At 32.9% G+C, this 14033-nt stretch overlaps 1 protein-coding gene across 4 annotated transcripts; it reads left to right on the forward strand.

Moving 5' to 3' along the window:
• Nucleotides 1-278: 278 nt before the first annotated feature.
• Nucleotides 279-13851, forward strand: LOC120276775 (meiosis-specific protein PAIR2-like). 4 transcript variants are annotated; one of them, XM_039283468.1, is made up of 27 exons: nt 279-368; nt 445-501; nt 901-997; nt 1092-1160; nt 1278-1370; nt 1869-1992; nt 2140-2209; nt 2318-2359; nt 2922-3050; nt 3110-3223; nt 3405-3444; nt 3515-3556; nt 3804-3928; nt 4148-4160; nt 4269-4339; nt 4417-4524; nt 4612-4762; nt 5090-5166; nt 5233-5293; nt 5391-5536; nt 5615-5746; nt 6063-6531; nt 7155-7355; nt 9567-9931; nt 10108-10141; nt 11051-11146; nt 13523-13851. In XM_039283468.1, the coding sequence occupies exons 1-22, from the start codon at nt 366-368 to the stop codon at nt 6114-6116; spliced, it is 1818 nt and encodes a 605-aa protein (XP_039139402.1). In that variant the 5' UTR covers nt 279-365; the 3' UTR covers nt 6117-6531; nt 7155-7355; nt 9567-9931; nt 10108-10141; nt 11051-11146; nt 13523-13851. The 4 variants fall into 4 exon arrangements, with proteins under 4 accessions (XP_039139402.1, XP_039139405.1, XP_039139404.1 ...); XM_039283471.1 differs by having other exon boundaries at nt 5621-5746; XM_039283470.1 differs by having other exon boundaries at nt 285-368; nt 962-997.
• Nucleotides 13852-14033: the final 182 nt, after the last annotated feature.

Below are 14033 nucleotides of genomic sequence, written 5' to 3' on the forward strand. Positions count from 1 at the left end.
TTGTAACACTTTTAAGGCTTTCAAAGTTTTGAAACAAAAAATATTAAATTTTTTTCTTGTTTAATTTGGCGCTCCGCGGGTAATTTAAAATTCAAAACTTAATTTTTTGCGAAAGTGATTTTTTTCTTGTTGAATCAGTATTCCGATAATGCACAGATCTCGAAGAAACCGAACCGTCAAGATCTTATTCGAGAAGATTCGTTGCGATCTCGTCCTAACCGCCTCGGCTATAAATACCTTCATCTCCACCCCGCCATTTCACACACCATTCGAAAATCTCTAGATCGCTTCCTCTCTCTCGCTCACTCACTCCCGGCTTCCATCGCGAGCTGCTGCTGCTCTCTTCTCTCTTCTTCTCCGCAACGATGGTAAGCTCCTCTCCCTCTCCCTCTGTAGATCGATCTATGGATCTCATCTCATGGAACGGTGTCATCTGTTTTCCAGGTCGTAGCTCAGAAGCTGAAGGAATCCGAGATCACCGAGCAGGATTCGCTACTCCTGGTAATCTCTACACAATTTCTGTCTGGATTCCTTCATTCATGGACTGTTGTTCGTCATCTGGTTTTACTTAGCCTCAATGGCGTATAGCGCTCGATCGGCTATAGAATTCATGTAAATCTCGTTTCTAAATAAATTTTTCATTCACATCTCGTCTGATTTCCCCAGTTCTGTTAGTATCGTGAATTTTTCCATCTGATTCTTTCGAATGAGAGATGAAGTTTTGATGGCTTGCTGGATCTTATTTCATTTGATAGTTTAGAATCAAAAGGATGCGAAAATTTTCTTGTTTATTGTTTCAATAGATGTGGATTGGATTCCATTACTGCAGAATTTTTGTTATATATATATATATATATATATATTTTTCCAATTTAGCGATTATTAATTGGTATTATTTAGACTCGGAATCTGCTTCGCATTGCAATATACAACATCAGCTACATTCGTGGTCTCTTTCCAGAGAAATACTTCAATGATAAGTCAGTCCCAGCTCTAGGTCAGGTTATCTCCCTGAAATTGCTTATAATTAAGAAGGAATTACAAGATGATTAAATTTTTTTACACTGTTTTTGGGATTAATTTAATATCAGAGATGAAGATTAAGAAGCTCATGCCAATGGATGCAGAGTCACGGAGGCTGATCGATTGGATGGAGAAAGGTCTTCACTCTTTTGGATTCTTTTTATCTTGATATTTCTCATTTATTTTATCTAATATATTCAGATACTTCTTTTTCCCATGGTTTCCATATTTATATGTCAAGTATTTGATTTCAGGGGTATACGATGCACTGCAGAAGAAGTATCTGAAGACATTGCTCTTCTGCATCTGCGAGGAAATCAATGGTCCGATGATTGAAGAGTATGCTTGTGAGTACATCTTCATCGTAGATTATTTCTGTTTTGGTCAAAATATCAGCTGATATTTTCACCTGAATGGATTGGTATGACTTTACATCTTTTATTTTGCTCCTTGCAGCACGAGTGTAGGCATTTTTTTTTCTTCTAGATTTTATATCAAACCATGGATGATTAGTGTCATACATGAATTGTCTATATGATCATATTATAGTATTATTAATTTTTTTCTGAAAAAAAGATACTTGTGAAATTAAGGTGATTATCTATGTTATACGGCAATTTTTTGGTACCATGGTTAATTATAGTGAGTGGTTGTGGATTTCGTAATTGCAAGGCAAATTTCCATGTGTTTTTATGTGTATTATTTTGAAATTTATCTATTAAACTGGAGATCTATTGAACTTGTGGTGACTTTAATTGTTGATGAGAAGCTGAAGTTTATGATAGAATTGTGAGGTGTATGTTCTAGAAGAAACGCCTAAAACATTGTGAGACCTGTGTCTGCAGTTTCTTTCACCTATGCAAGTTCGAACGGGCAAGAGGTTTTTATGAACGTGAGCGGCAGCGGGAACAGGAAGAACAATGCAACTTTCAAATCCAATTCCACTGATATCACTCCTGATCAAATGAGGTAACCATGCTCAGCTTCTGTTCTATGTTCTTTTTTTAATTGTCATTTCCATTTACATGATAATGTAAATGAGGTATGTCAGGCTACTTAGCTGGAAAATTCATATGGATGACAGTGCTCTAAAGATTTTCTTATTTGTTTTCTCAGGAGCTCTGCTTGTAAAATGGTTCGCACCCTAGTTCAGCTAATGAGGACTCTCGACCAGATGCCAAACAATGTAAGTGAGGCCAAGCATCTTCCACAGATGAAATTGCCAGTTTTGCTACAAAGAAGTGCACTGTGTTGTACAATCAGCTAATGCGAATGCAATTTCCTTGTGTTTCAGCGCACTATTCTGATGAAGCTTCTCTATTATGATGATGTCACGGTATGTACCATCTGTTTAGTTTTAAATGTCTAAAATTAAGTTGCTTACATTAAGGATGGGCTGAAGGCTCTTGCTTTTCAGTTGGAAGCAACACTATGATTTGTTATAGTAGTTATGATGATCTTGTAGCATGGTAATAACTTGGTCATGCTTGCCTGCAAATTATTGATTTTATTTCCTAGTGACACCCATACTATCATTTGTTTTGTTGTTTTTTTATGTCCTCCTTGAACAGATCTTGATTACTTACTGTTTAGTGTAAGGAAAAAAAAAACTGATCTTCTGTGATTCCATCTCTGCCTCACCTGATTTCCTTCTTGGTATTAGTTCAAAGCTGAATTTTAAAATGTGACCTTTCTTTTACTCCACTGCTTTTCTACTTCTTCTATCATTTGATCTTCTATTAATCTTATTCTATAGCAATTGCCCTCCATGTCTACCAATCTAAATCCATTGACTATATATAGAAACTTTTCCAAGTAAAGCTTCCTCGATTTTAGATTTTGTCAGCATTAGTCGCAGTCCACTAGTTGACCAAACTAACTTTCAGAATTGGTTTCAGCCAGAAGATTATGAACCCCCATTTTTCAGATGTTGCTCTGAAAGTGAAGCTAGTAATGCATGGGCCAAGAATCCATTGAAAATGGAAGTGGGGAATGTCAACAGCAAGCATTTTGTATTAGCACTGAAGGTAATGAAATGAGGTTCTTAACCATGGAAATCTGTTGTGGCTGATTATTGATTGTACAGGTTAAGAGTGTCTTGGACCCTTGTGAGGATGAAAATGATGATCTTCTTGAAGATGAAGAGGTTAACTTGGGAGCTGACTCCATGCAAGAGGACAATTCCTCTTCTGATAGCGAGGTGTTGTATCCAGTTTTCCTTTAAAGTTGCAAGACTCAAGGTGTAAATTATCTTCTTGGACCGTAATAAAAAATAACGGAGATGCCTTCAAAATAAAATTTGATGGTTTTATGCTTTTGATAAGGAACATTTTGGTTTTCTACATCTTGATTGACATTAAAAATATTATTTTAAATTTCAGGTCCACCATTGCGAAAATCGATACTTTGTCGCACCAGTTGGTAATTTCCTTATTTCTCTGTGTTCAGCAGAAAATTTAATATCGTGAAGTTTAACAAATGTGCCTGACAGGTCAGAGATATGCTGGGAAAGATAATACAATGGCCTCTGAAGGTCAGTTTTACTTTGGGTAGATTAATCATATTAAGAACATAATGGCAATAATTATCATTTTTCACAGGGGGTCTATTCTAACCATTATATTGTTAAATCCCCTAAAGATTGTCACATTTAAAGGATTTCCACCATAGATAATTGGCATGATAAATTTTGACATTCTATGTTGTTTCATGGTTTTTGATGTGTGAAAAGGTGGTTACTTTCTTTTGCTCTCAAGTACATCTATTTCATGCTATTCCAGATGAAACTCAAGATGCTACTCAAGAAGATGAGCAGACAACACGCATGAAGAAATGGATTAATGCAAGACAAGTGACCACTGTTGATCTCACAGATATTCTTTCCAATTTCCCTGATTTATCTGTGGTAATTATGTTATCTTCCTCTTGTATTGAAGTTCATTTATTATGATCTCTTTGACATTTTTTCAGCGATGTGGAATTGAAGTATCTTCTATTGTTTCTTTCTTTTTGTTAGATAATCACAAATAGATCATTGAATATGTAGACATGCATGAAGTTGAGTTTCAAAACTTATGTGCAATGTGGTCTACCATATTTGATTTTAGTTTCTTGTTAAATGCAGGCATTGACTGAAGGTAATAGACAATAGGAAGCATCATGAGACACAATTCCCATAATGAGGAAATGCTAAGGTTGCCTTTGGTTGTATGGCTTCATATATTTATTTTGTGAACAATTTTCAGATATTGTTAAGCGGCTGTTGAAAGAGGGATTGCTAACAAAAGCTGGGAAGGATAGCTATACCATAAATAAGGTTACAATAGCAACTGTTTCCTTACAAATTTTGAAACTTAAATTACCATTTCCTTAGTAATGATAATGAGTTATCAGGAGCCAAGCTCTAAAAGCTGTGGCATGAAGGAGGAGGTGGATATGCAAGACATTGCAAAGGCTGAGAGGACTCCCAAAAGTGCTGATGCTGATTTTATGTATATGAAGGTAATCATCATGAGTTATAAAACATCAAAATTCATTTATTATGCTAGTTATTTTGTCATAATCAAACTATTTGTGATTTGTTTTCAGGCTCTTTATCATGCTCTTCCCATGGATTATGTCACTGTCACAAAACTTCATTCTAAAGTAGATGGCGAGGTTAACCAGAATACCATCCGTAAATTCATTGATAAGATGGCTCAAGAAGGATTTGTCCAAAACACATGCAACCGGAGACTTGGTAAGTTTGTAGCACTGCTTTTGCCACAAATGTAGCACATGCTATTGGGATAAGGCTTAACCAGTTGTTCATGATTGAAATTCTCTTTCTGACTTCACATTGGTTAGATTTTGAGTTAGTTACCAAGAGTAAGCTTTTGCAATGATTGGTATTTAAGTAGAGTTAGTGGTGTATTGCTTTATCTATTTATATTTAGGTCATTCAAATCCAGGAAATCAAGCAACCATTTGTATGTTTTTGCTTAAAACCTAGTCATAACATTTTACCTGGGGACTCTCTTCTATTGTAGTTAAACATACACTTTATATTCTAATTATTTTCATGCAGGTAAGCGTGTCATTCACTCCGAATCCAGTAGCAGAAAATTAATGGAGGTCAAGAAGGTTTTGGAGGGCAAACAAGCGGTAATCTCTTTTTACATCCTGTTATCCATCCATGCACACCCTTGTTTATTTTTCCAATCCAAACAGGAATTGGAGCCCAATGGCAACGAACCTTTTGCTTTCAATGACACAACCATCCTTTCCAATGGTAGTCGGTTATCATTTGCAGTAAAAATGTTTCCTGGTTCCAATAATGTGGTTCATTCCAATTATGAAAATTTTATAAACTATTCAAACTGTACCAGGTCTCAATACTAAAGATGTATCTACTTGTGGTGTCCTTCACTCCATTGGATCTGATCTTACTCGTTCAAAGGGACAATCAGAGACATATCAAAATGGATCAGTACGAAGTGGTCAAACAGCTCACACTCCCACAAGCAATGCTGAGGTTTGTATTCTTATTGTTTGAAATTAAGGATTCATTCACACCATAATGTAGTTGCACTATCCTCTAATTGGCCATTAGCTACAGCCAATAGCTTCTTTGGAGAGTGGAGTGCTTGGAAAAGATCATGAGAGAGCTAAAAGTAGAAGGATTTCCTGTGATGGGAATGACTGCCGCTCCTCTCAAGATAAAAGATCACGGAAGGCCAGCACAGTAAGACAAACCCTTCTACTTCCTAATCTAAGTAGTTTTGATCAATTTAATCTTTAAACTCAAAAATGGATGAATGTGATATTACAATTTAAAAAAAAAAGAACGATAATAATAATACAAAAATAAGTTGTATCCGAAAAGTGACCCACTTTCAGAGTTGATGGACCAAATTTACTGATGATGTTTACTTGATGGACCAATGCTTCATATGGAGCTTTTTTACTATTCATGCTCAGTGAGTTAATCATGTTATGCATCATTACTGTGAGGTCGGTAATACCAGACATTAAGATTTAATTATCGCTATCTGATGCAGGTTAAGGAGCCTATTCTCCAGTGCCTGAAGCGCCAGAAATCCCTACAAGCCTGAGAGAGATGACTCACTGAGGAGAAACGGCAACTTTAGAATAAAAATATTTGAGGCAGTTCTCTGTTTTATAGCACAAGTATTACAGGAATGTCATGGAAAAGTTTTGCTTTGTCCACACAATATCATAAACTTCACACACCTGCACACAGAAAAGATGATACATGTAAAACCGGTAACATTTGCATTTGCGGATCTAGACTTCTCCCCATTTGTTCTGATGGACTTGGTTTCAACTGCCCGTTGCTGGACTTAACTTTCTCATAAGCCCAACAAGTTGAAATTCCTTGAAATGTTTGCTTATGAACTAACTAAACTTTGTTTTCAGGAGCAGGTGTACAGCTGTCTCTGGATCATGAGCTCTGAGACCACCTCCAACTTTGGCCTCAAAATCTCAGCCCTATACATACATGTCAAGGTACCACCATGCATTATTCTTTTTGAAAAAAGCAAAGATAAAAATCAAAAGGTTTGATTAGGAACTTAGGATTCAGGACCAATGTCATCACATTCATAAAACAAGGGTGAAGTAAGGCCTGTTGTGGAACATGGCCTGTCTTCCCCTTATGCCTGGTACTCGTCACCCTTAGCTTTCACAAATATATATATAGTTCTGATATTTATTCCAAAGCTACAATGGAAGCAAAGGTTGGTGACGACTTCCCATCCTTTTTGATTGACATGCATAGGCAAGAGGGTGAGGGACCACCCTCTGTGCCCAACCATGATCTATAAGTGATGCATTACTAGTCCCAATCTTATACTCCCATATGGCTTGATCCATTGAGCTAATAATGCAGCTTGTAAGGTCTCCAAAGAGCAACTATTGTTTAAGTCTCTTGGGCTCTAGATGTGGGACAATTTTGGTGACAATTATTCTCCTTGTCTTCATCATTGATCACAAGCTTTGTCTTAAGCTAACGTTCATGCATATCCTAATCTATTTAATACACTTGAAATCAATTCAAGGATTAAAAGTATTATCTTTAGTTGTGATTCTTTTGTTCTCAAGAATATTTTGGGTTCCTGCTGGTCTCACAGGGTACAGTAAAGATGTGCACACACCCCTGCCTTAAGTTTAGAGGATCCACTTGGGCTTCGCTCTTAGCAAAAAATACGATTGATGCTCCTGCTCAGGGATTGATCTTGTTGAGCCATATTCAATAATTCTGCCGTACATGCCATCTCTAGGCGGGAAACCATGGATTCAAATGATTTTTCCCGTCTATTGAAAATCCACTGGTAAATACAAATAATTTAAATTTGAATTTAAATTTTACTTAATATTATATATATGTATATATACACGCTATTTATAGTAGGAAAATCTGTACGTTGATTATTCCTTTTAAAACGGGTAAGTTGATCAAATGGCTAAGATTGACGTCTGAGGTGGCACGCGTCAACTCTTGTGGTAGAATATCAACCGTTTGATACTCATCCGATGGTCTCAGTGCCTCGAGGTCGGAAAAAGTAAAATTAAATATATGCATGTCGCCCTAGCTCTATCATAAATTCTCAATCCCTCGTTGTGCTTTTGTTCTTCTTGCCACTCTTCATCTTGCCTGATCCCAATCCCATTCACTTTCTTTGATTCAGGTGAGTCCTTTCCTTGTTGTCCTTCTCCTTGAGGCTTTTATATATATATATATATATTACATATATTTTCTTTTAATTACATAAATATGTAACTTTAAATATAATTATCAATATAGGTAAAACGGTGAGGAATTCATTATTTTACGTGTAATTACATAAAAACGGTAAACTGTTTATTGTTTTCATGTGTTGATCGTAATACCTATATTAGAAATTCTATGTATATATATATTTGACATTTGATGACAAGCACCCAATTTAAGATTTATTAATAGGGACGGGTTAGAAATTATATTGAAATTTCTTCTTTCATTGAGACTGAGTCTTTTTTGACATCTTGATGTGAGATTTGAGTATGTCAATAGTCATTTATTTATTTATTGTGCATATATCCTTTCTTGTGTAATGAATATTACATGTTTGCAATGCAAGCTGACATGAAACTATATAAATATTGAGCTTGGTTAGCAACACACTATATAAAGTTTCAGATAGTATCAACTCTGAGAACATTGGTTAATTTTCTGAGGTCAATGGCTATAATGTCAACGTCTGATTTAATGGAAAATCAAATTAAAATATAAGTCTATACCATTAAAGTGAAGTGAAGTTATGACATTTTCGGCGAAAAATTTGATATAAAAGAACTGGAAAAATGATTAAATTCTGGGGACATCCATCTGAACATTGAGCTATTCATGTTGTTCCACAAGCCCATACCTCCATGATCAAAACAACCAATTGATTGGGCAAAAGATTGCTGTTAGACCTTGTGTTATATTATCATATAATGCATTAAGCTTTATGTTTTCAGATGTAGTTCCAAAACAACAAGTTTAAGCTTTAAACCACTCCACATCCACATGAGAACCATACCCACAGTTTATTATAGGATACCATTGCTTGTGAACAAAGAAGGCAAACACCGTAGTATAGATTTTACCTTAGTTAATGAATCCAGGTTATGGGCTGATCTTATCTACCAACCAGTAAGTTTGAATGGTCCTTTGTACAACAAGTACAAGAGCTGGAAGGGTGGATGAAGATAACAGCTTGTTATTTATTAGCCAACATAGATATGTAGAGGTCTTACATGGAATACAAGTATTAGTGAAACAATGAAAGGTTTATTATTGTTGTATTTATTTTATTTTATTTTGTTGGAGATTCTATTATGTTGTAGATTTATTGTTGGTGTGTCTCAGACTATCCAGAGATATACTGGTTTTTGAGAATTGCTGCAGTTTACTAGGTCCTTCATAGTTTTTGGGTTGTTTTTCATAGAGATAACCATTTCAGCATTTTAATCAGATTTGTTGATTAAACTCTGTTTTGCTAAGCTTGGACATCTGGAATAGAAGACAGATGGAATGCAAACTTTAAAAAATTTGATGATAAAAGTCCTAGCTAGTGACACATGGTCTAGATATTAATTAGTGGTTCCGATGAACTATGATTGGAAATTTGGAACAAGAGACAGAGAAAAATACATAGTACAATTTATTGCATAGATTAAGATCAAACAATAGAGACATCATGACCCACAGCTGAGATTCTGTATATATTAAGATTGGAGCACAAACAGTGGTAATATAATTGAAATTACATACATAACCACAATTTGATATATTTATTTTACTTTGATTTATTTTATTTCAAGTTAGATAGACTTTGATAAGTGCATACTACTGTTACTAGGACCTTTACTTTAGGAAATTAATCTTATTGCAAACCTATTGTACCTATGATCACAAATCAAATAAATTTTTTACTCAAATAATATTTCACATTGTTATTTCTTTCTGTTTTTTTTTAGTTCTCATAAGTAATTCAAATCAATTGTTATCATTTCAGTTTGAATTCCTCAATTTATGGATGAGTTATGGAGAGAACTCATACAAAAATCAATGGAAAAGAGCGGGGATAATGGGCTCAAAATATTGTTAGAATTCTTAGTCAGTGAATCATATGAAGATGGCACAATTCAGTGTCCTTGTCATGACTGTCACCATGCAAATACGGTGTTAAGAAGAGACGCATTTGATCACGTTGTTTGTGATGGCTTACTTAGAAGATTAGAAGGCAACGTACGAGATTTGTGGGTTCAGAATCAAGGATTGAAAAAAGCTTTAATTTTTGTTATATTATTATTACAAAAACAATTTCCGGATGAGAATGATGAAATTTTCAACAATGTTGCTCGCATGGCCAATGGGAAGGTATGTGATAGTATATATTTTTAGTTTTATATATTAGTTTTGTTCGTTGATCTTTTGGCTTTGGTGGCTGTATTTGATTTTTTTTATTTGGTGGCTGTTGAGATTTTATAGTAATTTTTTGTGAGTAAATGTTGTAAAATTTTAATTTTTAACTATTTATTTAATGTTATTTGTAGGTATTTGATCCATTTAGCACTCGAGAAGCACTCGGTAAGCTGATTATTATTATTATTATTTTAATCTTTTATATAGCTTGTTTTCATTTTATTTCATTATTTTAAGTTTTTTAATTAGTACTATGTTATTATTTTAATTGTATATTTTAATGGTTTATCTATTTTTTTAAAAAATAAAAAAATTAATTGCATACCACCTTTCTTTTTAACTAGTGTTACTCTCATGGGATGCACGGGAGATGTAGTTCTAATATCTAATTTTGAAAATAAATTGAGTATGAATAAATCAATTATTTTATGTGAAATAAATAACATTCTATTAGAGATTGCTACTCAAACTTTCAAATATATATATATATATATATATACAAATATACAGTTATATTTGTATTGATTGATACATCATTGATTAATATTCTCGATCATTTTCAATTTGTATAATTTTGAAGACTACAACATAAACTACATATATGACTAAACATGTTTTTTCAAATAAGTCTCAACTTACTAAGAAGAAGATATGATCCTTGATGGGTCTATGGGCCAGTTGTTTGTTCATAGCCAGTGGATGTTTTGTTGGCTAATATTTATGTGGTTTATCTATATTTTAATAAAAAACAACAATAACTCTAACAATTAATAATTCATTTATAACTGAATTAGAAATATTTTTTTGGTTTTGTAGTGCAGGCTCTCTAATAATGCATTATTAATTCAAGACAAAATTATAAATATCAAAATAAACTAACATTTAGATGTATATATAATACCTAATAATTATACTTATTTTTCATTCATCTTCATTCATGCTAATTTTTTAATTTAATATTTGTTTATGGAAAAATTAAAAAAAATTGTGAAAAGATGCATCATTATCATATCATGTTGATAAAGTTAATTTAATTTTAATATATACTCACATCTTTTTTATATTAATTTGCAGAAGGTTTGCAAATTGCTAATGATGCAACTACCAGAAGCTATGGAGTGCTCCACAGGGATATCAAGGTACAATGGCCTGCTCCACAGGGATCTTAAGGTAATTAATTAATTAATATTATTATGAAGTTTTGTAGTTTGTTTTTAATTAGATTTAACTTAATCAAGGTTTCATTATTTTTTTTAGATTAGCAATATTTTTTATTTTTTTTATTAAGGTTCATAGCTGGTTTTTTATTAGAATTAAGTAAATTAAAGTTTCATCCATTTTTGAAATTGTTTATTTTTAGTTATAAATTTGTTTTTAATTTTAGTGTGAATATTAATGTTTATGAAAATATTTTATTAACTTTTTTTTTATGATTTCAAAATAATTTTGCTTATAATCTATTGACAAATTTATATTTGGCAAAATAATTTGATAAATTATAAGATATTATTATAAAGTAAACATTTGTCATTATTAAGACTACTATTAATGATTTATTCTTATCTATGATGTAGTATGTGTATATATAATTTAATATTTCATAGAATTCATTTTATATATGTAAGTTTTGGAGGTAAAATTTTTTCCCATTGATTGTCCCACATCATGTATTCAGCTTTTAATATATATATATATATATATATATATATATATATAATCGTATAACATTTTTTAATTTTTTTTTAAATTACTAATTTTTTGCAGTTTTTGTTGAGTAAATGCTTTAAGTATCTTAATGTTATTGGTAGACATAAGAAGATATTAGTTTATCCAAGTGTGAGATTTGTAAACGTCTTTATTATTGACCTTTTAATGATGGTTTGCTTATAATTTAACTAGACATAGACATTATAAATTTATCTTTGTCATTATGAGCTATTTATTTTTATTTTTATTTTTTTGATTCTTTTGTTAGTCATGTTTAGTGATTGGTAGAAGAGTATCATCTTTGGTGGTGAATTTCTATTCTTTTTCGGTCTTATCTCTTCTTCCCTTTTTCTTTGTTTGGTGTGTCTATGTGAGTTTGTTCTGTTCCAGCTTGCATTGCTTTCTATCAGTTTTAATAAAATAGTGATTTATCCATTTTTTATTAAAAAAATTGTTGATAATTGTTTTGGGTTTTGAGGGTTGGATATCTTGCAAAATATAATGATATGTTGCAACTTTTATATCTTACCAATTCCATGTAGTATGTATACCCATTGATCACCTTCTGAAGAAGCTCATATATATTCTTTTCCCTGGTTTATGTTATGTACTCAGAAAGAAAGAAAGAAAGAAAGAAAGAAAGAAAGAAGATTCAAATTAAGAAAGCTTACCTTCATGAGCCAAAACCATGAATAATGCCAAATTTTTCCAAAGTTATATCTACTAGTTTGTGCCTAGTTCCTTTTAACTGTGAAAAAAAAGAAATAAAATATGAAGTTATGCCTTTCCACTTCTTGTGGTCATCCCCCAATTAGTTTTTTTTTTCTTGTTTGTTCTTTCTTTGTATTGTTTTGTCGCTTCTTTTTTTGTCTGTTATTGAACCAATTTTTTTGAGATTAGTTTTTTTTTTCTTGTTTGTTCTTCCTTTGTATTGTTTTGTTTGTTTCTTTCATGTTTCTGTACTGTCTCTTTCCAATGAATTTGTGATTTATTTTTTTTAAAGAAAACCATACTGAATTAATCTCTTATATCCATAAAAATTTAATGTAAAATATAAGATAAGATTGAATTCATTTAATCATACTTAAAACCAACTAGCATATCTTCATTATATTACCACAATTGATACATACCCACAATAATAGCTTGTATGTTACTGATAATTAATGAAAGGTTTATTTTTTTTTTTTGGAGAAATGACGGTGAAGGTTTATTTTACAATAAATTACAAGTTATTAGTCGAGTTCATGACTTCATTATCGGCATAAGAGTATTTCAAACAAGCTGGACTATTAGTGAACGGATATTTTTGGTTGAGAATGGGTTGGAGTAATAAATTATTTAATGATCTCTATGATACATATTTTTTTTTGGGGGGAAGAGGAGAGGGGCGAACCCACTAGAGACCCCAGGGACGTGCACAAGTCTCGGTGGAACAAATGGGGACGGGGTCACGCTCACGTGGGCGCTGGAACCACTCGTACACAACCACTATTCACAACTCCCAGAAATGTGCGATCAGCCGAGAATCGAACTCTCACCACTTGGTGAGAGCTCTATCGGCGACCCGAGTATCAATAGACCCACAGGTCATTGGCCTCTATGATATGATACATATTGTTCAAAACATTTTTATGGTAGTAGGCCATTATCGATTAATATCTATACAACATCTTGACCAATTGAGAATGGGCAGAACCTTCATCATAAACAAAGCAATAACTATTATTTGAATTGTTTGACTTGAACGAAATAAGCGCAATTTTTAATTTATTTTTCTCTCATTTATCTCTTTAATTGTAAAAATTGCTTACTTGTTTTTATCTTGGATTTTTGTAGCACCTGAGTAGAAGAGACAAAAGTTAGAGCATCCAGCCAACATGGTCAAAAGGAGCATAGAGTTCAAAAACACTAGAGGGTGAGCCAAGTAACTCCAGAGAGATGATTGAAAATATATATCAGCTGAGTCTTTACAGTTTTGTTTGTTAGCTAGAGTGGACCTTTGAGGACAGTTGGTGTTCATGTATTCTCTTTGGGGCGCTCTATGCCTTATGTTTTACTTATAGTTTGTTTATTTTCCTCTTTTGTTTTGTTTGCTCCATGACTAGTAAACTATCTTGTACTTCTTTTCAGCCCCTCGTGGCAGTTATATACTTTTTTTTCTTCGAATAAATATGTTTATCCACTTTGTAACAAAATAATAATAATAATAATAATAAATTAAATTAAATTAAAAGGTTTTTCGCGGATAAAATTGTAAGAAGTGTGACTGTGGAGGGTTGGCGAAGTCGGGCAAGAAGAACGAGATTGTATCCCCTTCTTTCTCTCTCTCTCTCTCTCTCTATCTTTA

The sequence above is a fragment of the Dioscorea cayenensis genome, chromosome 15 (genome assembly GCF_009730915.1).
Source record: "Dioscorea cayenensis subsp. rotundata cultivar TDr96_F1 chromosome 15, TDr96_F1_v2_PseudoChromosome.rev07_lg8_w22 25.fasta, whole genome shotgun sequence".
NCBI lineage: Eukaryota > Viridiplantae > Streptophyta > Magnoliopsida > Dioscoreales > Dioscoreaceae > Dioscorea > Dioscorea cayenensis.

What these genes read in the sequence shown, in the direction of transcription:
- LOC120276775 (XM_039283468.1), top strand. An exon ending in GATCGATTGGATGGAGAAAG is followed by an intron (nt 1,161 to 1,277) that starts GTCTTCACTCTT and finishes ATTTGATTTCAG; the next exon opens with GGGTATACGATGCACTGCAG. An exon ending in GATGATTGAAGAGTATGCTT is followed by an intron (nt 1,371 to 1,868) that starts GTGAGTACATCT and finishes CTGTGTCTGCAG; the next exon opens with TTTCTTTCACCTATGCAAGT.